Source organism: Pinus tabuliformis, chromosome 4_1, assembly GCF_031772625.1.
Source record: "Pinus tabuliformis cultivar Carrire ecotype Pingquan chromosome 4_1, CPIR1, whole genome shotgun sequence".
In the NCBI taxonomy this organism is placed as follows: domain Eukaryota; kingdom Viridiplantae; phylum Streptophyta; class Pinopsida; order Pinales; family Pinaceae; genus Pinus; species Pinus tabuliformis.
In genome coordinates this window covers 523,968,146-523,994,196 of record NC_142303.1, presented here as the reverse complement: position 1 = coordinate 523,994,196, position 26,051 = coordinate 523,968,146, and the positions used below count along the sequence as shown (strand labels likewise).

At 40.2% G+C, this 26,051-nt stretch overlaps 1 protein-coding gene across 3 annotated transcripts in view; it reads left to right on the top strand.

The window, feature by feature from the left end:
* The window catches only part of LOC149176894 (ATP-citrate synthase alpha chain protein 3-like), a 292,463-nt gene extending 291,108 nt beyond the window's left edge, over window positions 1-1,355 (top strand). For all 3 annotated transcript variants that reach the window (XM_089419998.1, XM_089419996.1, XM_089419997.1), the window contains one exon: window positions 997-1,355. Coding sequence is in view for 2 of the 3 variants with exons in the window: in XM_089419996.1 (XP_089276122.1) it covers window positions 997-1,068 (72 nt within the window). In the remaining variant the exon portion in view is untranslated. The remainder of the gene's footprint in view (window positions 1-996) is intronic.
* Window positions 1,356-26,051: the final 24,696 nt, after the last annotated feature.

Here is a 26,051-nt window from a genome sequence, read left to right as displayed (position 1 = left end):
ACAGTTCACTTGTCTATTAAACCACCTCATTGGACTCAATTTTCAGTGAGGAGTCGAAATATGTGACCAGATCTGACATGCAAACCCTGCTAAAAATATGCCCATCTCGCATGTCACCTGGAAGTATCTCATTGCAATCATGAGGTTGCCACGATCCCAAATATATCATCACAATTGACATGCGAGTCTCTGAATTGGAACTGCCACAAAGTACCATGCATGTAATCTGAAAAAGGCTCATCGCAATCCTGAACTCATGAGGACTCCCAATACGTAAACAATACTGCCATGCAAACATCTGAATTCTGTCTCTTAAAAAGTAGAACTGCTAAAACTGGCAACTATTTTGTATCTGATGAAAATCTGTGCAAAAGCTGTATCTGAAACACCATGACATCATTGAATCAACACTAGCTGAACTCCATGGGTACCAAACCCTGACTCAAGGAAAACTATATCTGAATATGTCTCAAACCTCCAGCCTAATGAAATGTGCTGGTCACTAACCGTCCAGCTTTGCAAGGGGGAAAATCTAGGGGTTAACACTATGGCAATTACAGTAAACAAAGGTCATGTGGCCATGATAATAACTAGGATATTGATATTTCTGAAACATTATAGTGTCTTTGTTATTGCAATATTTTCATCTTTTCTTGGACCATGCAAGTCATTCCATTTACCATGGCAGTTACCTGCCATAGGTTTGTATCTTTGCTTGTGGTTAGGTGTGTCAATGTGTTGATGCTCTTTACCCAAAGTGTGTATTTTGTCATGTTAGATAATAAATGAGGATGCTACAGTTTCTACACTTTTTCTCTATGTGGATGCTTTTCCTTATGCAAGAATTTGTTTGGTGCCATTGAACTCTTTTTTTCTAAGAGAAGAAGGCACCATTACCTGTTGAATGCCTTGCTGCTATATGCTGAAAATTTCTTCTCTATGAACTTTGTGCAAGAGTTGCACGTTTTTTTGTACTGACAAGTCTTTGATTTACAGGTGCATGGACCAGAAGCTAGTATGACTGGCATATGCAAGGATGCTATTGATTATATAACAGCTGCGGACTAATTCATCAAATGTTACTCTGAACTATTATTTAATATCGAGTTAAACCTACACAAGGAGATCATATTTAAATAATGGGGTACGCTGTCTTGTGAGACAATGTTGTGCTAGATTGGTGGCATTTACATCTACCATGTCAAAGAAAGTAGGATGTAAGATTTCTTTGTTCATGAGTAAGTTGTCTCGCTGTGTTCAGACTGTTAGATGCTTAAGTTTACAATTTGATATATTGCTTCTAATCATTTCTCAGTTCAAGAAAATAATTGAGACTGAAGACTTTCATAAGTGTATTATACTGATTTAAACCACATTGCAGATACAAGATTGTCAACGTGTGCCTAACTATTCTGAAATACCAAACTAATTGTTTGGAAATATGAAATGCTAATCTGTTTGAGGAAAAAGAATAAGGGACGATTTCGCATTTCTATGAAAGAAATAAAATTTGACAGATATTTCTCTCCTATTTTCTTTGAAGGATTCGTAAGTAATATTATAAGATTGTTTATACTGATCATACCTGAGTCCTCTTCCATTATTTTGCAAGAAAGGACGAAAACATTCTGTTAAAGATTTTGCAATCATAACGTAAACTAACTCTCATAACATAAAGTACCACAACAAGATTTTTAGTAATCGTCTGCATATAAATGAATTCCGTAACACTACAAAAAGAAAATTGGAACATGTCTTTCTTGGAATAATGTTTTTGTAGTCTTAAAACTAATCACTTGAGAATATAGCATTTTTAGTATGCCATGAATTTCATACTCAGTGACATTTACAAAATAGAAAAGTTGTAACTTTAATTGGCAGTTGATGGAAGAATTTGGTCTGGAATTGCTGCTAGCCCTTCACTGGGGGCTCCTCTAGAGATTCCGGTGGTCAAAGGGTTTCATGTTTAAGATAAGCTTAGTTCTTGTTTTTTATTTACACAGATAAATATCCATACATCCATATGAGAAATAATATATATTCCATCCATTACATCAAAGTTCATCATGTTACTTATGAGAATTGAACTTGGGTGGGGAGGATCCCAATCATTCTTCTCAACCATGTTTAAGAGAAACATAGTAAAATTTGCAAAATTGGAAAGGTGCAACTTCAATGAGCAGTTGATGGAAGGATTGGGTCTTTGATTGCTCCAGGCCCTTCATTGGGATCTCCTCCTTGAAAACATAAATATAACCGGTCAAGGGGTCTCATGTTGAAGATAAGCCTAATAGATATTAGAGCATGACCGTAAAGCTTGTTACCACAAAATTTAGTAGGATTTGGAGAGGGAAACCCTACAAGGCAACAAGCTAGACTACGTGCTAACAATGGGGTAGAGGTCCAATGCCATCTCAACCAAAATCCCCTGCTCTTTATGGATTTTCATTGATGGGAGGAGTGTTGGTAAGGATGAGATCACTTGAAATAGATATGGTATGGATGAGGTGCACAATGATCTCAACAAGACTCATTCAAAGAGAGACACAATCAAAGTTCAAGGCTTCACACAAGAAGCAATTCACTTTCTATGAAAAGCCCTAGAAAGGAGGGTTCAAGACCTAGGGTCTGATGTATTTGACCATAATGGGAGTTCCAAAGGTGAAGACCAAAGATAAAAGCTTCCTTGTGATGGATTCCAACAATTACAAGGCTCATGAAACCTTCAAGAAAGTCCTCAAGTTGAGGGAGAAGAAACTAGGGTTTCCCTCTTAGGGCAACACCTAGGGCAAGAGATTTTATGGATGAAATTTGAGTGGATACCCACCAAAATGATAGGTCATGTAGTCAAGACCTACCTCTTTATGTTTAGGCTCTCAAACCACCAAAAGTCCTCCCTAAAATTTCACTCTAAGCACTAGATTCTCCTTCCTAGCCTTAAAAGTACTGAATTTGAAAAGAGAAAATTATGGAGAAAATTTAGGGTTGATCACCAAGTTATTGGACTAGTGCCTAGGATGCTTAAGATAAGCCAAATTTGTTCCCAAGGAGGCCGTAATTCGATGCCCAAGCTATCAAAATTCTGGCATTCACCCACTCATTGGTAAAATCGAGTTTCATGGAGAGCTACAAAGACGTCACCACTAAGAACTTCATTACATGCTATGATGAGTAATGCATACAACATTCATCTAGATATTCTTCATTAAATTGAATTTCGACAAATTAGGGCATAAGATCTAATCTAGAATCAATAGTTCCATGCGTTAGACATTTAAGAATTAGATATTCAACAATAAGATCCACCTACAAGATAACATGCAATATATCCATCCATTAGACCAAGAATAGCTCCAAAGAATATCCAAAAAGAGGCTTTCAAATGTCAAAATGTATCCAAGTATCTTCAATCCACCCACAAGAAGCAAGTGTGAAACTAAGAGGTCTGAAATTCATAAGTTTGATGATGAGAGATCAGATGAGGTATCCCTAATATATATGTGCCCAATGATGTCTAATTTTAGCCTATTAGCCCCTTAAATAATAAAATAATGGAAAAATGCTAGGTAAGATCACAAGCCGACCTTATAGCCAACATAAAAACATAATAATTAACCCATAGGAGGGTCAAAATTCTGATGTCATGCATGCATAGGCCTCCACAAAAGTGTTGGGCTCCTTTAGTTCCAAAAGGAGTGTAGACGACTCCAAAGATCAAGCTCTAGGGGTTGGCCCCTATACTTCCATGCAATCATCTTGTGGTCCCCAATTTTGAGTTTGGGGGCACAAAGGATGATTTCATGGGTCTCCTGGTGGTGAAAGAGCTTGGTTCTGCTCCAACATTGAGGGCTCTAAGGATGGTGCTAACACTCCCATGCCTCAAAGGGTGAGAGAAACCTAATCTGGGCCTCGGTTGAATTACCAAACCATGTGATCATTGCTAAGTTGGATGGGGCATGCTGGTCCAAGTGCATCATCTTGTGAATAATATGGGGCAAGTGCAAGCTTGCTGAGGTGATGAGGGTGCCCCTGGATATGAATGATGCTTTGCAAGTGACGAGAATCCCATGGCTCTCAACGTTTCGCTTGTAGTGTGTTGTATACTCCTCTAGTGGTCTTGGGCCCCAATTAAGTTGCCCAACCCATGAAAACAACCTTCCAATCACACACAATATATAGCGTTGGATCTTCACCATTAGGTGCAATAATCATTAGTGCATCTAAGTGGACAAAGCTTGTTAATCAAGGGAAAAATGACACTTCATACAAGGCTTCCTTTTAAATTTGGCACTTTGATCATGTAATAGTGTTACCTCCCCAGGTAGGATTGGCTAATGGACAACCTTATTAGGTGTTCCCAACCCCTAAGGGGAAAGACAACTCCCTTGAACATCCTTCAATCAATAGGTGTCATGTGAATAATGATGGAACATAGGAGAAAATGGGTCTCAGGGTCCAATGCCATGGTCAAAGGGGTGGGAATGATGAGGAATTCCACATTGTGGGTGTACAAATGTGAGGAGGGAGCAATCATGGATGCATGAGTTACCCTGACCTTTGTTTTTCCACCCCTCTTATTGCCTTTTGTTTTTTATTGATTTTCTTTGTGTTGCTGCCCAAATCTCTATGAACTTAGAGCATGCTTTGAATGATGTGTAGCAGTGGTTACCACCTTAGTGGTTGGCCAGTTCATTGCCCACCAAGGGCTGGGATGTGTAAGGGTTCCTTTCCATGATGTGATAGGGCAACATTGGCCCCAAGAATCGAGTGATAGCCATAATGATAAGGGGTAGAGCTAATGCTTGGCTATTTCGCATGTGTTAATGTTAATGTCCCGACCATCTTTTGGATTTATAATTTTCTTTCTTTTGTTTCTTGCTTATGTCCATGATATGCTCTTTCCTTTTCTTTTAGCTGCATCATCCTTTTGGGGAAAAATGTCCAAGCCCAACCCATATACGTGGAAAAGGGGAGGGGGTGTGCAAAATAACCAGTGGACCTAAAGATGAGAGGTGGAGTATTGGGCTCATAATGTACGAAGGGATGTGATAAGTAAGGAATGGGGAAAATGGGACCATGCGATCTCAATCAGGGTTTCCCAAGTAGTGCTCTTCCTAAATCCATGGACCATTAGGTGTTGATTTCTATAGCATCAGATGTACTTTTGCTTCGAGATTTTGTAGAGAGGCTAAGACACGTGCATTCTCCAATACCCAAAAATTGTTTGGGAAAATTCCACCTAGAGATGATTTAATTAAAATAATTAACCTTTTAAAATGGTTTCCTAAGTCTAAACTTAGGAAACTTGGTTAATTAAAGGGTGTTAATTAAATCTGGTGCGGATCTTCTAGAAGAAGACAAGGATCAACTCCTAGTTAATCTTAGCCGTTGATTATGTTTTAATCTTGGCCGTTGGTGCTCCAATGAGAGATTATAAGGAGTTCGATGGGCACTTGGAGAACACACTTGTGTAGTTCGATTTTGTTGGGAAGTCGATTTCCTGAGTAGCAGTTGTGAGTTGCCAGAAGTGACTTAGTAAAGTCGAAGCAGTGAGAGAGGGATAGGGATAGTAGACCGGAGGAGAGTTTTCTAGATCCGGGGAGTGTAAGGCAGAGAAGACAGAGAGAGGTTCAGAGATGCAATGAAAAGCTTTAAAGGGAGTCGAGATTCAACTGGGAAAGTCGAATTCTAGGGCCAGAAGCCGGGGTATGAGACCGAAGGGCCAGAGGGTCGAAGTTCCAACCAATAGGGGATCAGAGGAGGATGTGACGCAGAGCCCAGAGATTGTAACGCAGATCTGCATAGGTTGACACGGAGGCTGTGCAGAGGCAGCGTGGGGCTAGTCTTCTAGAGCTTGTTCAGTGTCGGATCGCCAGTAATAGTGTGAGATTTTTCTCACTAAATCTTTGCTATTTTATTCTCTGTATTAGATTGCCAGTTTGGGCATCTAATGATTTGTACTCAGATTACTACTGCATAATAAATAAAACCCTCAGTTCTTGCATTGGTTTTCCCACATTAGGTTTTTTTGGAGAAATTTGTCCAAAAACAATAGTGTATATGTGTGTTTATTTCTCTCCAGTGCAATATTTAGTTTCTGCAATATTTTATTTTGTGCAGGTTGAAGTGTATGTATTTCAATATTTGCAATAGAAAATTGCAAGTAATTTGTTCAAGTAATTTAACAAATAGGAGAAATATCATTAGTTTGCTGCAGTAGGAATCGGGTCACAGATTTTCACATGGTATCAGAGGACAAATCGTAAGCAGAAGAGATCTGAAGCAAAAGGAAGGAGGATTTTCGAATCACTGCGGAGGGAACAATTCGAAACCCTAAACGGCAGTGCTGTCCTTCGGCCAAGGAGGTCGATGTTTTGAGGGAAGATCGATTTCTTTGAGTGAGTCGACAGAGAAATTCGATTTCCAGATCAAAGCTTTCCAAAGGCAGAAGGGAGCAACATTTTTTTTCCTTACAGAGTAGATCTTCAGTTGGGACAATTATTTTGCAGTAGCTGCTGGCAAAATAGTGTTAGAAGGAGAGAAGTTTCATATATTGAGGGAATTTCTTGCTCTAAGGACTTCTAGCCAAGAAGTTCAAATTTTCCTAGCAGAGTAATAATAATTGCGTGCGGGATTTCTCACTCCAGAAGGGAGTGCGAATAGCTGGGTAGCAACTGTGCATAGGAGAAGAGGAAGCAGTTCGAATTTTTCAGGAGATATGGCATTAGTTGCGTAGAGGAGAAGAGGAAGCAGTTCAACTTTTTTAGGAGAGATGGCATCAGTTGGGTTGGGAGATCAAGATTGGTTGGACGAAGCCTTCAATTATGTGATCTGGAAGGCAAAGATTTCCTGCCTTCTAGATGAGCATGATTTCAAAACTTATGTCGATAGCGTGGTAGTTGTACTCGCAGATGTAGATCCGCTCAAGAAGTATGAGAAGGAGATGGCGAGAGTTAAGAGGTTCATTCTCAATGGGGTTCGAGATAATGTGGTATCTCACATAGCTAGCAAGGATACTGCTTGACAGATGTGGGAGGCATTAGCTGCGCTATACGAAGGATCTTTCTGTTGATATAGATTGTCATTGATGTCAATATGGCAATATTTTGGGATACCAAATGATGATGTGAAGCCAAGTAGAGCAGATCTACTAAGCAACAGGAGCAGTAGACCCAAGAAGGAAAGCCGAGGAGGAAAGATATCGGAAGTCATCAAAAGAGAAAGCCAAAGAGTAAGAAGAAGAAGTTCATCGAAAGGAGAATAGAGGAACACGCAACAGAAAAGGAAAGAACTAAGAAACAAAGAGGAACACACAGCGGAGGAACATAAACAGTGTTAACAGAGGAGTTAAGCGGAGGGAGTATTAAACCATGGAAACCCATTAAAATCCCCAACACATGTAATAAAACACATTGGCGACTATATATCAATGACTTTACCAGCAATCTATTATGTGCCACTACCCAAAACCTCTGATATGCGATATAAGGTGCAGACCCGATCATTCCATTATAATACACCCTATTGTAATATCGCATCTGCTGTATCAAAACCTTCACATCAGAAGTCTTAAAGGAAGGTCACACTAAAATTGCAATTGCGATATAATATGCGGACTTGAAACAGTTTATGGTATCAACCCTAATGCAACATCACATTCGCTTGAAAGTTACGTATCACAAAGCCTTGTTACATTCAAATCCTCTGATTGTGATATGTATTGCGGACCCGATGGTTCCATTACAATACATCGTTATGTTATATCGTGTTTGCCTCGTCGGGAGTCATATCACAAATATTAAGAGTTGACATGGCCAAACCGCTGATTGCGATAAACCCTCGAATCGCCGATTGTGATAGCATTGCGGACTCGTTGCACCATTATAGCATGATTTAATTAAATATCGCATTCGCAGTAATCGCAAAGTTCAAAGGATGTCAAACTACCAATTGTGATGGATTTGTGGACCCTATGAACTTATAAATAATAGTTTATTAAATATCGCATCCGCTATGGGGTGATATTTGAATGTCTCGATTGCAGGATTCTCGTGAAGTTGCGATTGCGGGATTAAAGCCATGACGTGGCATGTGGGACCTTCCTATGGGTATAGCCTCTCCTATAATGTGATTTTTGTAAAAAGGCTAAGTTATAATTGATTGAATATTAACAAAAGACCCTCCGATATATTTTAATATACCACCTCATGCACAAGTCGGTCCCTCCACCAATGAATGGGTCATTTCGTTTATTCGCAGAACTCATATATATATATACAAGTTGAAACGCTTCACTTGATGAAGGTGATTTGGGCATCGATTACATAGAGAAGAAGTAACAATTCACAACTCGTGAACTTGAAGGAATAGAGGAAGCCGAAGATCGAGCAAGAAGGAAGCCAAAGGACGAGTAACTTTGTTGATTGGGTTAACCTTTGAAAGACTCGAAGAACGCAACCTAAAGAACAGTTCTATGAAGGGTGCATTAGCCAACACCAACATTGAAGCATTTGTGAGTTTGTTTCTAGGAAGTAAGAGATCACGACAACAAGAACAGTGAGAAGCGTACTCCTGAAGCAGTTACCACGATAGTTAGAACAGAGGGTTGAAACAAAAAGTTGTGTGTGTGCAGAGCTTAGTACAGTTCATTGAAGATACATTGAAGTTGTGTAAAGACTATTGAAGACCATGGTGTGTTAGTCATCATGATGTGACTTGAAGATTTTTCTTGGGTGTAATGAAGAGAAATGGTGACACCTTCTATGAGACAAGGTTGTCATTGATTATATAGCATGGAGACTACAATGAAACTGTAGATTGACAAAATTTAGTGAAGAAGATTTTGGGAGCAGAGAATTACTATCAAACATATCTAGACAAAATATAGCAGTGGGTTGGAGCCCAGAGCGTTGGTGCCCTGAAGGTTGGAGCCTCAAGCAAACAAGGTAGGTGCTTTGAAAGCTAGGATCGAAGCCCTTGGGGTTGGTGTCTCAAAATTGGAAGGATTGGTGTCCTTGGAGTTGGTGCTCCTAAATCCAAGGTTGGTTCCTTGACAAGATAGGGTTGGAGCCCTTGGAGTTGGTGCCTTAGAATTGGAAGGATTGGTGTCCTTGGAGTTGGTGCTCCTAAATCCAAGGTTGGTGCCTTGACAAGAAAAGGTTGGTACCCTAGAGGTTGGAGCCTCACAAAAAACCAAGTTGGTGCTTGGCAACGGGTTAGAGCCCTATATATATTGTACCTGATTTATTGTAAAGATTATATTAATAAAAGTATTTATTCCTATTGTTTAGTTTCTGTTCTAAATATAATTGATTTAACTCATAAAAGTAACAATTGAAAAGAAATATTGATTCCCCCCCCTCTCAGTCTTTCCAAAATGCAGAAGATGTACTTGGAGGAGAAGTCGAGATGCACGAGCATGTAGAAAGGGGAACGTGTAGACCTCTTCCTTACGAGGCTTCAGGATGTCGGGGACCAGCCCTCATTAGTAGGATCATCAATGTTAGTTTTGGGTAGCATCGAAAGTACTCTAGCCTTGAAAATTGGTGGAGAGGCTAACGCACGAGTTCTAAAGAACCCAGAAACCGTTTGGTGAAATTCCACCCAGATTGTATTTTATTAAGCTAATTAATATATTTAATGGAGTTCGTAAGTCTAAACTTAGGGAAATTAAAATATTAATGGGTATTAATCAAAATATGGGTGAGAATGATCTAGAAGGCGGATTAAGTCATGTTTTAATCGTAGTTGTTGATTAGAGACTTAATCTCGGTCGTTGAAGACTAAACAAGAAAAGCATAAAATGGAGTTTGGGGATCATTTGACACAAAGAGATTTAGGAAATCAATTTTCTGAGGTGAGAAGTTCTCAGGAGGAAAATTGATTGGGGAGATCTTGCAGCTGAGGGGCAGTGAGAATCTAGGAGGAATTTTCGGAGAATACAGACAAAGAGATGGAGAAAGCCAGTAGAGCAGAAAAGTTGCATGTCACACAGAAGCCGGAACTGCTAGGACTAGTCAGAACTACCAGGAAAAGACGGAACTGCCAGGAACTGTCGTAACATCCTGGAAATTTGACACAGAGGGCAGAAGCCATAATTGTTGGGAACAACTGGAACCGTCGGGAAGTTCCAGAACGACCAGGAATGCTGACGAAGAGGGCAGAAGTCGGAATTGTCGGGAACAACTAGAACTTCCGGGAACTTCCGGAACAGTCGGGAAAGTTGACGCAGAGGGCAGAAGAGGTGACGCAAAAATAGTCGGGGTTAGCCAGTCTTGTGTTGGATCAGCTAGAATTTTGCCGGAGGAAGTGAGGTAAAACTCACTCAGATTTTCCGCCAGTATTTTCTCTGTAAAGGATTGCTAGATGAGCATCCTAGATTTGTATTCAAATATTTCTCCTGCATAATAATAAACCCTCAGAACTGTTGCATCGGTTTTCCCGCATTGGATTTCCGGGGACTATTGTTTCCAAAAATAAGTGTTTCCTATATGTCTTGTTTTTTGCTCTGTTTTCTGTTTCATCAGATCAAATATTTAATTAGTCTAGGTTGCAGAAGTAATTTGCTTCAGTATTCAGAAGAATAATTTGATGAATGTAATTTAAAAAAAATCAAGTAGGTGAAGTAGATTCAGATTTGTTGCAGTAGGGGTTCCTTGCACTAGGAATTTTCACATGGTATCAGAGCATTGATTTTGAAATAGGAAGAGCAGATCCAACGTTGAGTAGTGAGGCCGAACGCTGCACTTGGTAGCAATTCGAATATCCTTGAAGGGATTGCGTAGTCCTTGCCAAGAAGCAGATCCAAGGAAATATCTCTTTGACTGAGACGACAAAGAGGTACAATTTCCAGTTCATGATTTTGCAGAGGCAGAGGGAGTGACGTAGAGCCTCAGTGTAGTGCTTGAAGGGCGCAGTTTCTGTAGGGGCAGAAATTTGTTGGAAAAGAACGAAGACACATAGAAGGGGGATTTTCTCCTCAGATAACTTTCCACCAGAAATTTCGAATTTCTCACTTGCTGAGCAACTGAGTAGTGAGTAGAAGAGTCAGTTCGAAAATTGGGTGAGATGGCATCTCATGGGCTCAGAGATCAGGACAGGTTGGATGGAGCCTCCAACTATGTCATATGGAAGACCTAAATCTTCGCTATTCTGGAGGAATACGATCTCGAGGCATACGTCAAAAGTGTTGTGGTTGTTCCTGCTAACAACGATTAGAAGAAGAAATACAAGGTCGAGCAGGGGAGGGAAAAGAGGTTGATTCTTGATGGAGTTCGAGATCATGTGGTCTCACACTTGCAGGGCAAGGATACAACCCAGGAGATGTGGGAAGCCTTGTCTTCTCTGTATGAAGGCTCTTCCGAACAACGAAAGATGTATTCAGAGCAAAAATTGTAGCGTACTTTGATGCAGAAGGGAGAAAGGGTGAACCTCTATCTTCGACATCTTTAGGACACTAGAGACCAGCTTGCTGTAGTGTGGTCCACTCCTCAACCAACTACAATGGTGAGGATAGCCCTGAACGGAGTCTCGAATGAATGACTAGCTTTTGTCCAAAGCATATTAGGTAGAGAAAAACTACCTTCATGGGAGGAGATGTGGGCGACTCTTCAATAGGAGGAGTTAAGGACATACCTAGTGAAGGTCAACCTCAGTGGCAGCAGTGGGAGTGCCTCAAAGACAGAGGAGGAGGAGGAGGAAAACGCAACTCTATCATCAAAGGGACAACAGAAGTCGAAGCGGAAGGACATTTCAAAGGTGAAATGTTTTACATGTGGCGAGTTGGGTAACTTTGCCTCTCAATGTCCTTTGAAGCAAAAGGATAAGGACGAGAAGCATGATCCAAATGTTACAATCGCGAAGATAGACGAGGATGTGTTTTCCATGAGTTCCCACGCATCACCAGGAGGGAGATGGGGCGATATTGAGCTGTAGTCGGGAGGACTACATGTGGGAAGGATCCTTGAGGAGTCCACCTCTTGGATCAATTCCTTGCTACGGGAGCCCAAGATTCAGCAGTGGCGAGATGGAATAGTGTCAGATGATGTAGTGGAGTGTTTGGAGGACAGTGCAGTGGCTTGGGACAAGAGACTTATCAACGTAGAGCAAGGTTGGCAGCAATACAGAAGTCAGCAACAACGCAAAAGACTCAGAAGGTCAGCAGCAATCAGAGTCCAACATTCATTGTATTATGCTGAATACAGTTAAGTTAAGCTAATTTTGGATGTTTTTAAGTTGCTTCTCTCAACAACTGAGTTGCAGTACGGATGTAGTGTTTGTAGTGGCAGTACTAGCAGCATAGCAGATGCAACATTTGAGAGGGAGTTGTAGTACAAATGTAGCAGTGGCAGTGGCAGTGTCATGGGAAGTAGTATAGCAGCAACATCAACACAGTGTTGGTGGTAGCAACAATGCAGAAAGGAGGTGCTTCAGAAACAGAGCAGCATGCAGGTGGACATTGTTGCTAGAGCACTTTCCTCGCTAAGAGGGAGTGTTAGTTTTTGGTAGCATTGGAAGTGATCTAGCCTTGAAAATTAGTGGAGAGGCTAAGGCACATGAGTTCTAAAGAACCTAGAAATCGTTTGGTGAAATTCCACCTGGATTGTATTTTATTAAAATAATTAATATTTTTAATGAAGTTCCTAAGTCTAAACTTAGGGAAATTAAAATATTAATGGGTATTAATCAAAATATGGGTGAGAATGATCTAGAAGGCGGATCAAGTCATGTTTTAATCTTAGCCATTGATTAAAGACTTAATTTTGGCCGTTGAAGACCCAACAAGAAAAGTATAAAATGGAGGCTTGGGGTTCATTTGGAAATACACACAGAGAGATTGAAGAAATCAATTTTCTGAGGTGAGAAGTTTTTAGGAGGAAAATCGATTGGGGAGACCTTGTAGCTGAGGGGTAGTGAGAATACGGGAGAAGGACTTTCCAAAGAATACATACATAGAGGCGGAGAAAGCCAGTAGATCAGAAAATTTGCTTGTCATGCAGAAGCCGGAACTGCCAGGAACAACAGGAACTGTTGGGAAAGCTGACGCAGAGGGCAGAAGGCATAACTGCTAGGAACAACCGGAACTACCAGGAATTGCCAGAATAGTTGGGAAAGCCGATGCAGAGGGAAGAAGCCGGAACTATTGGGAACAGTCGAAACTACCAGGAACTGTCGGAACAGCTAAGAAAGTTGACGCATAGGGCATAAGAGATGACGCAGAAATAGTCGAGGTTAGCCAGTCTTGTACCAGATCAACCAGAATTCTGCTGGGTGAAGTGAGGTAAAACTCACTCAAATTTTCCGCCAATATTTTCTCTGTAAAGGATCGCTAGATGAGCATCCTAAATTTGTATTAAGATATTTCTCCTGCATAATAATAAACCCTCAGAATTGTTGCACCGATTTTCCCGCATTGGGTTTTTATGGGGACTCTTGTGCCCAAAAATAAGTGTCCTATGTATCTCGTTCTTTGCTCTGTTTTATGTTTCATGAGATCAAATATTTAATTATTGTAGGTTGCATAAGTAATTTGCTTCGGTATTCAAAAGAATAACTTGATGAATGTAATTTAAAAAAAATCAACTAGGTGAAGTAGATTCAGATTTGATGAGTAGGGGTTCCTTGCACTAGGAATTTTCACAATCGCCCCAACCTACAGAGTTTGTTTGATTAACACTTAACAACTTTTCTGAAGATTGGAAAGTTTTCGTCTAGAGTATCCCGGGAAGAGAAAAGCTGTCGAAATGGGAATGTGTGTGGGTTGATCTATAACAGGAGGAGATGAGGCGTGATTTGGTGAAGGCCACCATCAGTGGAAACAACTACAGTGGGACAAAGAAGGTGAAGGAAGAGGAGGATGTGGCCCTTGTGTCAAAGGGGCATCAGGAGAAACGTAGAAGAAATAAGGATATTTCGAAGATCAGGGGCTTCAGGTGTGGTGAGTTGGGCCACTATAACAATCAATGCCCTCTCAGAAAGAAGGACAAAGAGGAGAAGCAAGATCAACAAGCTGCATCCAATGAGATCGACAAGCTATCCTGCAGAATGGAGGAAGAGTTTGCCATGATTGTCGAGATGCCTCCAGGGGTGAGGTGGGGAAATCTAGAATTGCATCCCAAGAGAGCTACAAAATGGGCAACATCCTTGAGGAGTCCACCTCTTGGATCAAGGCCTTGCTACAGGAGCCCGTAGTTAGTAGTAACAGGATGGACCAGTGATAGTTGGTGCAGTCAGGTGGCAAAGTGATAGATGCAATAGCTAGTAGATGTCTGATACTGAGCAGAGTTGGAAACAGTGCAGTTGGCACAGAGCAGAGAGTTGGCAACAATGCAGTTGTCATAGAGCAGAGTCAACAGTAGCACAGAGGCATCAGTGACAGTGCAAAGGCTAGTAGCAGTCAAAACTCAGACTACGGATGCATCACACTGATCACAGCTGGTTTGGTATTTTGGATGTTTTTCCATTGCAGATGTTGCAGTTGCAGCAACAACAAATGGGATGGTTTGCAGTAGATGCAATGTTGGCAGTAGTTCAGTAGGGCCGACAGTAGCACAGATGCAACTCATATCAAAGTTGCACAGTAGTTTGTGGGCAGTAGAGCCAGACATCAGCAGTGCAACAGGGGATCGTGTAGAGACCGAGTGATGCTTTAGTGGGTTGCAACACTTATGTTTTTCCCTTCAAACTATAGGTGGTGATCTTGCCTGTCATATTTTTAGAATAATCGTGGATTCTGAAAATTATCTTCTTGCAAAGCAACCAAGCTTCTACATATTCAGATTTCTTCATATATCCATCAAATATAGGTCTCTTGACTTTCTTAATTTCTTATGGCATATAATCCTTTTCTTTTCTTTTATGATGATTATGATGATGATGAGAGTGATGATGGTTCCTCCTGTTAGTAGAGCTAGAATACCCACCAGAATGATGCACATAAGTGATAGTTCTTCCTTTTGGAGTATTAAGTGGTGTATTTCCTTGTGATAGTGTTTCCACTCTCCTACCTATGCCTCATCATGGACTTGCTACCATATGCCCTATTTGTTTTGGATTTCATCTCCTAGAGAATGTTGTTGTCTATATGGCTTATACCCAACTCATGTTACCTTTGTCTCTATAAATCTAAGAGGCTTTGTAACATAACTGCATTTATTTCAGCTTGCCTCTCTTATGCTCTTACCAATATTTCATTGTCTGCCTTAAAACTTTTGACCTCATCCCTTAGTCTTCTCAAGGTTTCTACCTAATCATGAGAGTTTTCCCCTCCCCATTGGCCAACTAATCTTTCTTCTTCATTCATCCTATCCTCTTCATTTCCATGTTGTGAGTGATTAGAACTATGTTGTACCACTCCAGTGCTATTTATTTTATTTTTTTATGTCATTTGTTGCTTCGAATCTATTGTTTTTCACACATAATTATTAGAAACGTTATCACATAAAAGAATAGCAAGAAATTAGGTCCATTCTTTTGCTCTTTCCGAGCACCTAAACATTTGTTTCGTATAATTTTGGGAAAAGAAAAGAAAGAAAGGCCTTCTTGTTGGGTTTTATTTTTACTTGCCCCATGATAAAGCCCATCTAGTCCAAGTGTTGAACCTAGATGCTCTGATACCACCTGTAAACACCCCCCACCTAAACCTCGGTGAAAAGCATTCACTCGCTAATCCAATCTCCCTAGTAAATAGTTAGAGAGATGGGATAGTAGTTTTTAGTTGTTTTTATTTTTGTTTTGTTTTTTTGTTTTGTTTTGTTTTGTTTTTTTTTTTTGTTCTTTTGTTTTTGTTTTTGTTTTGTTTTTGTTTTTTTGTTTTTGTTTTTATTAGAACTAGGAATAAACATCACCCTTATGTTTGTCTCTTTAAGATGAATATGGTGATATAAGACTTTACGTCAATCCGATCTCTGGATCAATAGTTATGATCCTTTTAATTTCTGACAAATTAGAGGGTGCCATGTTATCAACACTACCACGTGGAACCTGTTTGGCCATGCCACATGGCTAACCTCCTAGTTCCACAAAACAACCTGTTAATGGTTTTTTACTCGCTCATGGGTTTGGGGTCCCATGACCCTACACTTTGCATCTGGGTGACCCTTTCGCATACACCCAGGGAAACAACTTCCGGCACTCCCGCTTCATATGTCCAGGGAATAACCGCTTCATACATCTGGGGATACCTCGACTAAAAATCTAGGTGCCTACCTTGGTTGAATCTCCTAGCTCTAGTCCCCAACTAAACATTTGGTGCTTTCTCTAGTTATAATTCTCGATGTGTCTCTGGCTATAACTCTCGGTATGTTTCTTGGTGTACTCCTCAACGATAGCTTTCGTTGTTCTCCTCAGTGATAACTCTCTGTGTGACCTTCGACTATAACTAATGATGTACTCCTTGGTGATAACTCCCACTGTGTTCCGTGACGATAAATCCTGGTGTGAACCCTAGATATAACTCTCGGGCATTACCCCAACTATAATCCCTGGTGCACCTTTTCTTTTTCCTCTGGGGTGGACCTTTTGGGTTTAACCTCCCTTCATGTACCATGCACCATTTACACAAGAACTCAAACATGGCTTGGCCACATTGGTTTTTCCTGAAGCTCGAGTCATAACAACTCAACATCTCTTGAATCCAGTGGTTTTCGACAAAGGTCCATTACATGGATTCTCACTTAAAAGGGTTGAGGGAGCACATTATGCTCCTTTCTAAGCTAAGGAGACTCAACTAGTCTCCTCAATAGAAATTTAAGCACATAATAGTGCCATTGACAATCAAGCACACAACATGCTCATGTTGTTATCAACAACACCCATAAATCACCAACTCCATCAGTATTTCTAGATTATGCAGAGGTTCATTTAGCCTTAGGGAAGGAAATCACTATATTCGCTACCCTTACAACATACAAAGAATTGCACTATTCCTACATAGTCACACAGGGAATGAAGTGCCCAAAACACATGTTTCTCTATCAAGTCCTCCCTAAACTCACATGGGTGCATCCATGTATGAAATCATTGCATGAAAATTCGATGCATAAAATCATAGCTATTCATCAGAGTGTTAATCTTGTGGACTCGTGGAAACAACCATCCCTCATGTAGCATCAATTGAACTTGGGATTTTTATATTTAAATTCAGTATGGAAACCAAAATACTAGGGACATGATTCAAAACTTGAATGCTTTCAACACAAGGAGAACATTGTTCTTCTTGCAAAAATAATTAAGATGGATACTCATCCTCAAGTTCTCTACTTGGAACCACCAATGCAACTCAAATTACACAGTGACATTCCTCAAATATCATTTCATTTACATTACATTAAACCATAAGTCAATCATGCAACCAATACAACATCAATCTAATAGTTCAATAAGAACCTCAATAGCATGGAATGCATTTTAATACTTATCTAGATTTAATACTAAAGTTGGGAAATTGAGTTAGGGACTACAACTCTCCTCCCAACCATAGACAACTACAACCAAGCTTACTTGCAACTTTCACCCCTGAGCCAGATTTGAGAGACTGAAATAGCTTTCTCAAGGGATTGTATGTCAGCTATTCACTGAAACAGGGACTCCAAAGGTCTTCCTACCTCCACCCACCAACCAAACAACAACCTACCAGTCTTCATGGAATCGATAGGACTATCACCTCTTCCTTCCAACTATTCAACAACTAATGAACTCTAAGGAATATATAAACTTCTCCCCACCCTGAGCACATTGACAGGGGTTCCACCCACTAATCAGAGTCGATAATCCACTGTAAAACCAAATGAAGCAAGAAAATGAGACTACAGAGATTTTGTTAGTACTGAGACGGCTAAGCCTCTACCCCAGGTTGTCAAGGGACTCTAAAGAAATCCCATCTCCACCCTCCAACCCCCAGGGTATCCTGAAGTTTCCCCTCACCAAGAGAAGTTCCTCTCGTAATCCAAATGCTCAACTAAAAATATAGCCAACTCCTTTGAGAGCCTAGGAACTGACTAGATGTGCTTCCATTTTTACACCATGTTGCCAATAAGTTCTTTCTCTACCAGTTGGTGCACAAGCATTCTCTCTAGTCCAAACCATGCTCTGTAGTGTCTTACTAGTCCCATGTTATAGTAATTCCTAGAATCTGAGCAATTCCTAAATGTTTTTTTTGTGTTTTCTCTCATTTGTTGTTGTGCCCTTTGTTTTTGAATGCCTCCTCTAGTTCCAAAGTGGTAATCAACAGAAAACAAACTTTATTCTACTAGTTTGTGTGTGCACTCTATGTGTTCTTGGCCATGGTGGTTATTTTTAGCTTCATAAAAACATATGTAGGCTCTCCCTCTTTTTATTGGTTGTGCATGATACTTTTTATAAGCTCTCATGCATGGTGGTTCTTTCTACTTGCCCTTGTTCTTCTCCAATATGTGATTTCATAACCCTCTATGTTTGAATCCTTTCCTTCTCATCCACAGTGGTTCTTCACCTCCATTTGACATGTGGTCAAGGTCTTCTTTCCCTGTAGGGGTTGTTCCATGTCTCCCCAACTCCCTTGTCTATTGATTGTCGTCCAACCACCCACTCCCGCTTTTGTGCCCTAGGCATAAAGTCCTCATCGATGTTATCATCTTCTTTATTTTTGTCCTCCTTTGCTTGCATTTTTCCTCCAAGGAAACCACAAGGACTTCACTGGGGGATAAATACCATACATGCATTCATATTGGGGGATATAATTGAGAAAAAAATGGCATAATATATTGATCACATAATAGGGGGTAAAGGGTTTTTATATTAGTAGGTATAAAAAATGGAGCTCAAAGTTAATGAAAAAATATAAAGGGGTATAAAAAATGTTAATGAAAAAATGGATACCTAAAATATCTAGTGAAAGTAGGGATTTTTCAAATTGGGAAGGTGTATTGGGTTTGTATTGGTAGGGGGTTCAATAATGTGATTTTCAGAGGTATTTTCCAATATGTAGTCAAATTAAGGATATTGTTTAGTTTGCCACAAACGCACGTGATATGTTAGAATTTCATTGAGTGAATCCAACATGAAGGAGATATTCCCCCCCTGTCCTCTTTTTCTAGCCTCTTCTTTGATGGCATCCTCCAATGCAGTTAGAATGGACACCTACCATCCTCCTTGGTTGCAATAGCAATTAAATCCCCAAGAATTACCCTCCCGAGTATCTAGAATGTGTGTCCCATACTCAGTCCCTAATTTTTTATGAGATTATTTACATTGCAAAAATGAGGTTAAGCAATTTGTGTTGTCACAGATTCACCCACCCTCTCAATATAATCTTGATTTCTAAGAAATTGGCCCTCCACTACCCAATGTCTCACAATTTGTGCCCAATTGCAAATAGTTTACCTTAATTTCTCAAAACGACTGGCCACATGTCAACATTCAACCTTAATTTCTCAAAATTCGTGCTTAATTGATGGAATTTCACTGAAATTTATGCCATGGGTACTCAACTTCTTAGCTAAAAGTTTGCAATCTTGATTTATTTTTAAGTGAAAACTTCATTTAAATAGGCAATGTTCCTTGTGTAGTTCCTATGGGACTGAATGAAACTCAAAATTGCATTCTTATCCCCTATTCTTGATTACTGGTACCCTAGTTCAAGATTGTAGCATATTTCTCTTTGAAATTTTGTCTCTACCCCCATGACATTGACCACATGATCCATGGAAACACTCACTTGTTGAAAGAGTATGTAAATTAACCAACATCACCATCACATTATCCACAATAGTTAACAACATTTTAGTCAGCAAGTTATCTTCTCGACAGGACAAGTGTTAGGTTTTGATCTATGAGGGATCTCATAATATAGAAGTGCTTGACAATTAGATCCGTAACATGAATATATGGTTCAAATACAATCATATAATTCCTAAAGGAGAAACAATTCTATTTTCCTAGTTGAAAGCAACAAGACTTGCTAAATTATTGGTTGTAGAATGAGCAATAAATCAAAATCCCATCACCACATGGTCACGACTTGTAGAAGCCCTCACATTGGAATTATTTGCATAAAATTACAAATAGTATATGAATTTTAAGTGGCTAGGACTACATCAAGGGTTCAACATGTCATTATAGGAGTACATACATCAATTCAATAAGTTACTCATCCTCAACATCTTTGATTCGGGTGAGAAACTCATTTTTAATTTTAAAAGTGGTTTGCAATAATTGTTATATCAAGAACTTAAGTTTATAGAAATCACCACTATGTTACTTTCAATATTGCTCAATTGGCCAAAGAAAATCTTTGAGAGAAGAATAAAGTCCAACGATATTCATCCTTGTTCAATAGGATCCAAATCACTTTTCCAAAATCTACACCTTGTGCAAATACAAGCAATAACACTTCTTGTTAGTATTCTTCCTCTTCTTCTTCTTCTTTTTTTGTTTTTGATGCTAGGAAAAATGTCAAATTCTATAGGTATTGTAAGAATAAAGGCCATGACAAAATTGAATGATTCAAATTAAAGGAGAAAAAAAAATATTGTATCGCCTCAAGAGCATGGAGCTAATGATAATCTTATTGAGACTAGTAGTGATGATATGACTTATAATGAGTTGAAATTCTGATTCAAATAATTTTTGCAAACAATTTCTAACAAAAATATCCGTATACAAGACCTTTCCTGACACTTATATTTGCATGTGAAAAATGAGCAATGCATTTTCTAAACAACACTTTAGTAGACCATCAACATAAACAAGAAGCAATCATAACACGATATGATGACGGAGTTTGTCCAAAGTGGACTACTTCTTCGGGCCCTGGGTCAAGAGTGGGGAGGTCACTTCATTAGTCTCTATAAGAACAAGATGAGTACATAATCCAATCTTTGTCAATACAAGGATGAAACCCTTATCTAGAGTGGCATGTCTCTCCCAAGAGACGTTCTCCTACAAAGAACTCCCATTCACAAGACATTCTCCTTCGGCATGACAAAGGAATGATCTCTCACAAAATTGGTATAAATGGAATCTCACACATAAGTGGCATAAAATTGCGCTCTTGAATCCATTGAAGAGATTCAAGTCACACATCATCATCATGATCGTCTCAAAATTCTAAGACCAATGGTTGTAAACATGACCACTTTCTGTCCAAGTGTCAACATGGCCTAATTTCATCCTTGAACCATCTTGGTTTTTGTGCAAAGGCTAAAGATATGTTTTTCTAGCATGTATTCAAATCTCGCTATCCAACTGCAGCATATAGAGATCACATAATCTTGCAACACTTCGCCAAAATAAACACAAGCAAAGTGGACAAAAGCCTTAATATATCTTCTAATCAGGTGATGGTGTGAAAATAAATTAATAAATTCCAAAATGGACCATGCTATCATGATCCACATGAAAATCCGTGGAATTTGAGTATAAGATTGACCATGTTTTGAAACTATCAAATCTGGCCCTCCAAGGAATCTAAAAGATTCCTTGTAGATTCCTACGTCAAGATTCACCTTCAAGGTTCCACTGCTCAACATTCTTCCTCTGGAAAATTGGATTCCTAGATAAGAAAATCATCTGCACCATCAAATTCTTGGAAAAATTTGTTAAGTTATGGTATGTTCTATGCTTATAACAATTTACTTCTTTTTCTTATTATATTCCACCGATTAGCAATCACATGTACATAAAGTAAAGTGCAGATAGAACATTAAACGATCGACAGAAAACAAGCTAATACAAGATACACAAGATGTGGTGGCTAGCCAGGGACAAACCCCACAATGTGTGGGGAAACCCTTTGATCAAATCTTCTTTTATCTTCAATAATTCAGCAGAGAGAAATAGTACAATAAATCTGATTCATATCAGCAGTAGCAAACCCTAGATCAGCGACTTCATTATCAAACTAGGGCAGACCATATCTCACAAACCGACAGTCGGATTGACTTCATTCCACCACCAAAAGTTTCGGCATCCAGAGGAGGTTCAGATGAACCTACAACGCAGTTCAGATGAGGAGATCTTCTAGGCCACGCAAGTCAATCTTTACTTCTGCAGTTGCAGCTTCAGTTTCAGCAGTTTCCGGCTTCAAACTAGGGCAGTCGATATCTTGCAAACCGTTCGTCGGATTGACTTCATTCCACCACCAAAAGTTGCGGCTTTCAAAGGAGGTTCAGATGAACCTACAACGTAGTTCCAAAGAGGAGGTCTTCTAGGCCATGCAAGTCAATCTTTACTTCTGCAGTTGCAGCTTCAAATTCAACAGCTTCCGGCTTCACATGTGTGACAGAGAGAGACCCATTTCAGCGCAGTAGAGAAGAGACTCATATCTGCGCAGTAGAGAGAGAGAGATGTGATGAGATGAGTGAGTCCAAATGAGGAAAAGTCCTCTTATATTTATACACAACGTTGGTGGGTGAATAGATGCGACTGTTGGGCCTCTGAGCCTACATGAGTTGTAGGTCGGCTTGATAATAATTCCATAATCAAAATAAATTCATATCTCCATGAATACTTATCGGAATTGGATGATATTTATATCATTCCTACACCTCTCGACGAGAGGAATCTAATAAAAATATTATTATCCATGAATAAGATGACCCACATGAAGTTTTGCCCTGGTTGCCAATTTTAACACTCCCTCTCAACCATGGAGAACTTCATCTGCAATCTGTCTATCGGTCGTTACTATTCATCCATCAAATGCACTGCCTTGTATAGCCTGACCCTTGCCCTACTCTGCTCTATTTTTCCTATTCTGCTTTGTCTTGTTCTGCCCTGCACTGATCTGTACTATTTTGTTTTTTTCTGCTCTGCTCTTGCATTGTTCTGTTCTACTCTGATTTTGTTCGAATTATGAAGAAGAAGAAATGATCGAGGATGTATCATACTGACTCAAAGTCAGTCTCAAAGTATGTACCACTGGTCCCAGACTAGTCTCAACCAACCCAAAGTTAGCGTCATAGTGAGTACAACTCCAATGGTCCTAGACCAATATCATCCTCCACTGACTCAAAGTCAGTCTCAGAGTATGTACCACTGATCCCAGACCAGTCTTAACCGACTCGAAGTCAGCGTCATAGTATGGTACAACTCCTACCATTGGTCCCAGACCAGTATCATTGATCCCAGATCAATGGAGGTCATCCTAGCATAGGGAGTACGGTAGTTACAACGATGCGTCCATCGGTACTACTATGGTCCCTAACTTCATTTCCCTGTTCATTGATCAGATGAGAGGTACTTCCCATGAGTCCCAGACTGCATGGGTAGGATGCCTCGACAGGAGAACTAATCAATCCTGTCCTCACATGAGAACACATCAATCCTGCTACAATTGCCATGGAGAACACATCAATTCAGGCCTCACAGGAGAACACATCAATCCTGCTACAATTGCCATGGAGAACACATCAATCCAGGCTGCCATGGAGAACACATCAATCCAGGCCTCACAGGAGAACTAATCATCCTGCTACACAAGAGAGCGAATCATCCTGTTCCACAAGAGAGCGAATCATCTTGTCCCACAAGAGAGCGAATCATCTTGTTCCAGTGTGCACCACCAAGGGAGGGTGAGTCACCCTATGGTCATATGTTGCTCCAGTAGGAACCGCAAGCCCTCAGAGGTCCCAGAGCTCAATGTATGCAACATGCAGGACCCTTGTACAAGGGTTTCTTGCCAACTCCAAGTCGTTTGGGAAAATCACAGATTAGATCTCTCCTCGGGGCCTTGAAAAGGTGTATCAACCTGTAAATCATCTAAATGTGATGGAGCTTCCTTGCTCATTGCCTTACCATGTCTATCTGCTGGGGAAATTGATGAATACAGGATTCCTCAATAATCGAATCCCACCTCTAGTTGTTACAGAGAATCAAAGTGGTATCCATTGTAACTCCAAACAGCTCACTGAAGAGATTTCACAACCAGACTACCTCACACGAGGTTATGCTAGCAACAATATATCCTACTTCGGTGGTGCTCAAAGCCACCGACTTCTCCTTCCTGCTCATCCAGGATATCGAAGCAGATCCCGAGGTGAAACAGTACCCGAAAGTGCTCTTACGGTCCACCACACTGCCTGCCCAATCAACATCAGTATATCCAAGTAGTCTCACATCTTCGGCAGTGTATCTTAATCCATGAGAGATTGTGTCCTGAAGACATCTCAGAAGATTCCTGGCATCAATCCAGTGAGGCTCAACCAAATATGAGCTCACAATGTTAACTGCAAAACATATGCTCGGATGGAGGTTCACCAAGAACATCAATGCGAATGAGTTTTTGAAACTCAGAGACATTTCCCAAGTCTGGTCTGACATCACTACCATATAACTTCTAAAAGTTAAGATCCTCGAGGTAGTCACAGGCTTGCAGTCCATCATATCGAATCTTTCCAATATATTTACCACATATTTCCTTGAGATAGGAAAATTTCCCTGGCTTTTGCCACACTTTAAGTCCTAGGAAGTAGTGCATCAGTCCTAGGTCTTTCATTTCAAATTCAGAGGCCAGCTCCCTCTTACATTTGTGAATGAGAGGGTCTGCACCTGTTAGAAAGAGGTCATCCACATACAATACCAGTATGAGAGGCTTGTCATCTTCAACCTTAAAGTAAAGGTTAGGATCGGCTTCACTCCTAGTGAATCCCAGCTTCATCAAGTAGCTATCGATCCTCTCATACCATGCTCGGGATGCTTGCTTCAGCCCGTAGAGAGCTTTCTTAAACCTGCATACATGAGATTTTCGATCATAAATCTCAAATCCTTCGGGTTGCTCCACGTAGAACTCTTCTTTGATCGAGCCATGCAAGAATGCAGTCTTGACATCCATCTGATGTAGGTTCCATCCTTGTGAAGTGGCAAGGGCTATGATCGAGCCGATGGTCGTATATCTGGCAACAGGTGCAAATATCTCATCATAGTTTATACCTTCCTTTTGGGAGAAACCTCGAGTAACAAAATGAGCCTTATACTTTTCCATGCTTCCATCTGCTGCATGCTTTATCTTGTAAAGCCATTTGGAAGTAACAACAGTCTTGTCCTGGGGTCTGGGAACTACTTCCCAAACATCATTCTTTATGATAGACTCATATTCTTCGGTCATAGCATCCTTCCATACTTGATGCTTGACGACATCTGAGAATGACGAAGGCTCATTTTGTATGATCGTGCTTATGATGGTCAGGTATCCTTGATACCTATAAGGTTTCTTACTTTCACGAAAGGTTCCTCAGGGTGCAGCATGTCCTTCAGCATCATGAAGTAACCCCTTAAGCCATGAAGGCCTCTTCCTAGAAGAGGAAGGCTCATATGGAGGAGGATCAATCGGATCCATGGGTTCTTCTATATCAGGCATTGATTCATCATCCTTTTCTTTCAGTTCCCTGGTGTCGGCTTCTTGAGAGCTCCTCAAAGTCGGAAGATTGATCACCTTGCTGAGAGCCATATCTTCGTCAAAGGTGACATCATGACTAATTATGACTTCCCTTTGACCGGCTACAAAGATTCTATAGCCTTTAGTATTTTCACCATAGCCCACGAAAATTCCCTTCTTTCCAGATGCTCCCAATTTATTTCTTTTCTCTTTCGGCACATGAAAGTATACAGGGCTTCCAAAAATTTTAAAATGAGAAACATCAGGTTTCTTACCGGTGAATTTTTCTTCAGGAGTCTTGGAACCCAATGCTTGATGAGGGCATCGATTTTGTACATATACGACAGTGTTTGCAGCTTCAGCCCATAGAAACTTAGGAAGACTTTGATCATGTAGCATGGTCCGAACAACTTCCATAATTGTGCGGTTCTTCCTTTCTGCCACACCATTTTGTTCAGGGGTATGTGATGTAGTAATCTCCCTCTTAATGCCAACCTCAGGTATGCCTAAGTAAACCAATTGTAATATATCGGAGGTCTTGCTTTGGCTTGAGGGGAATGGTCCCCTTTTGAGCTTTCCTTTGGCACATCCCGGACATACACCTTCTTTCTCTACTTGGAATTCAGGCATCCCTGTTACCATCTGTCTTACATCGGGTAGAGATTTGTAATGAAGGTGGTCAAACCTCCGATGCCAAAGT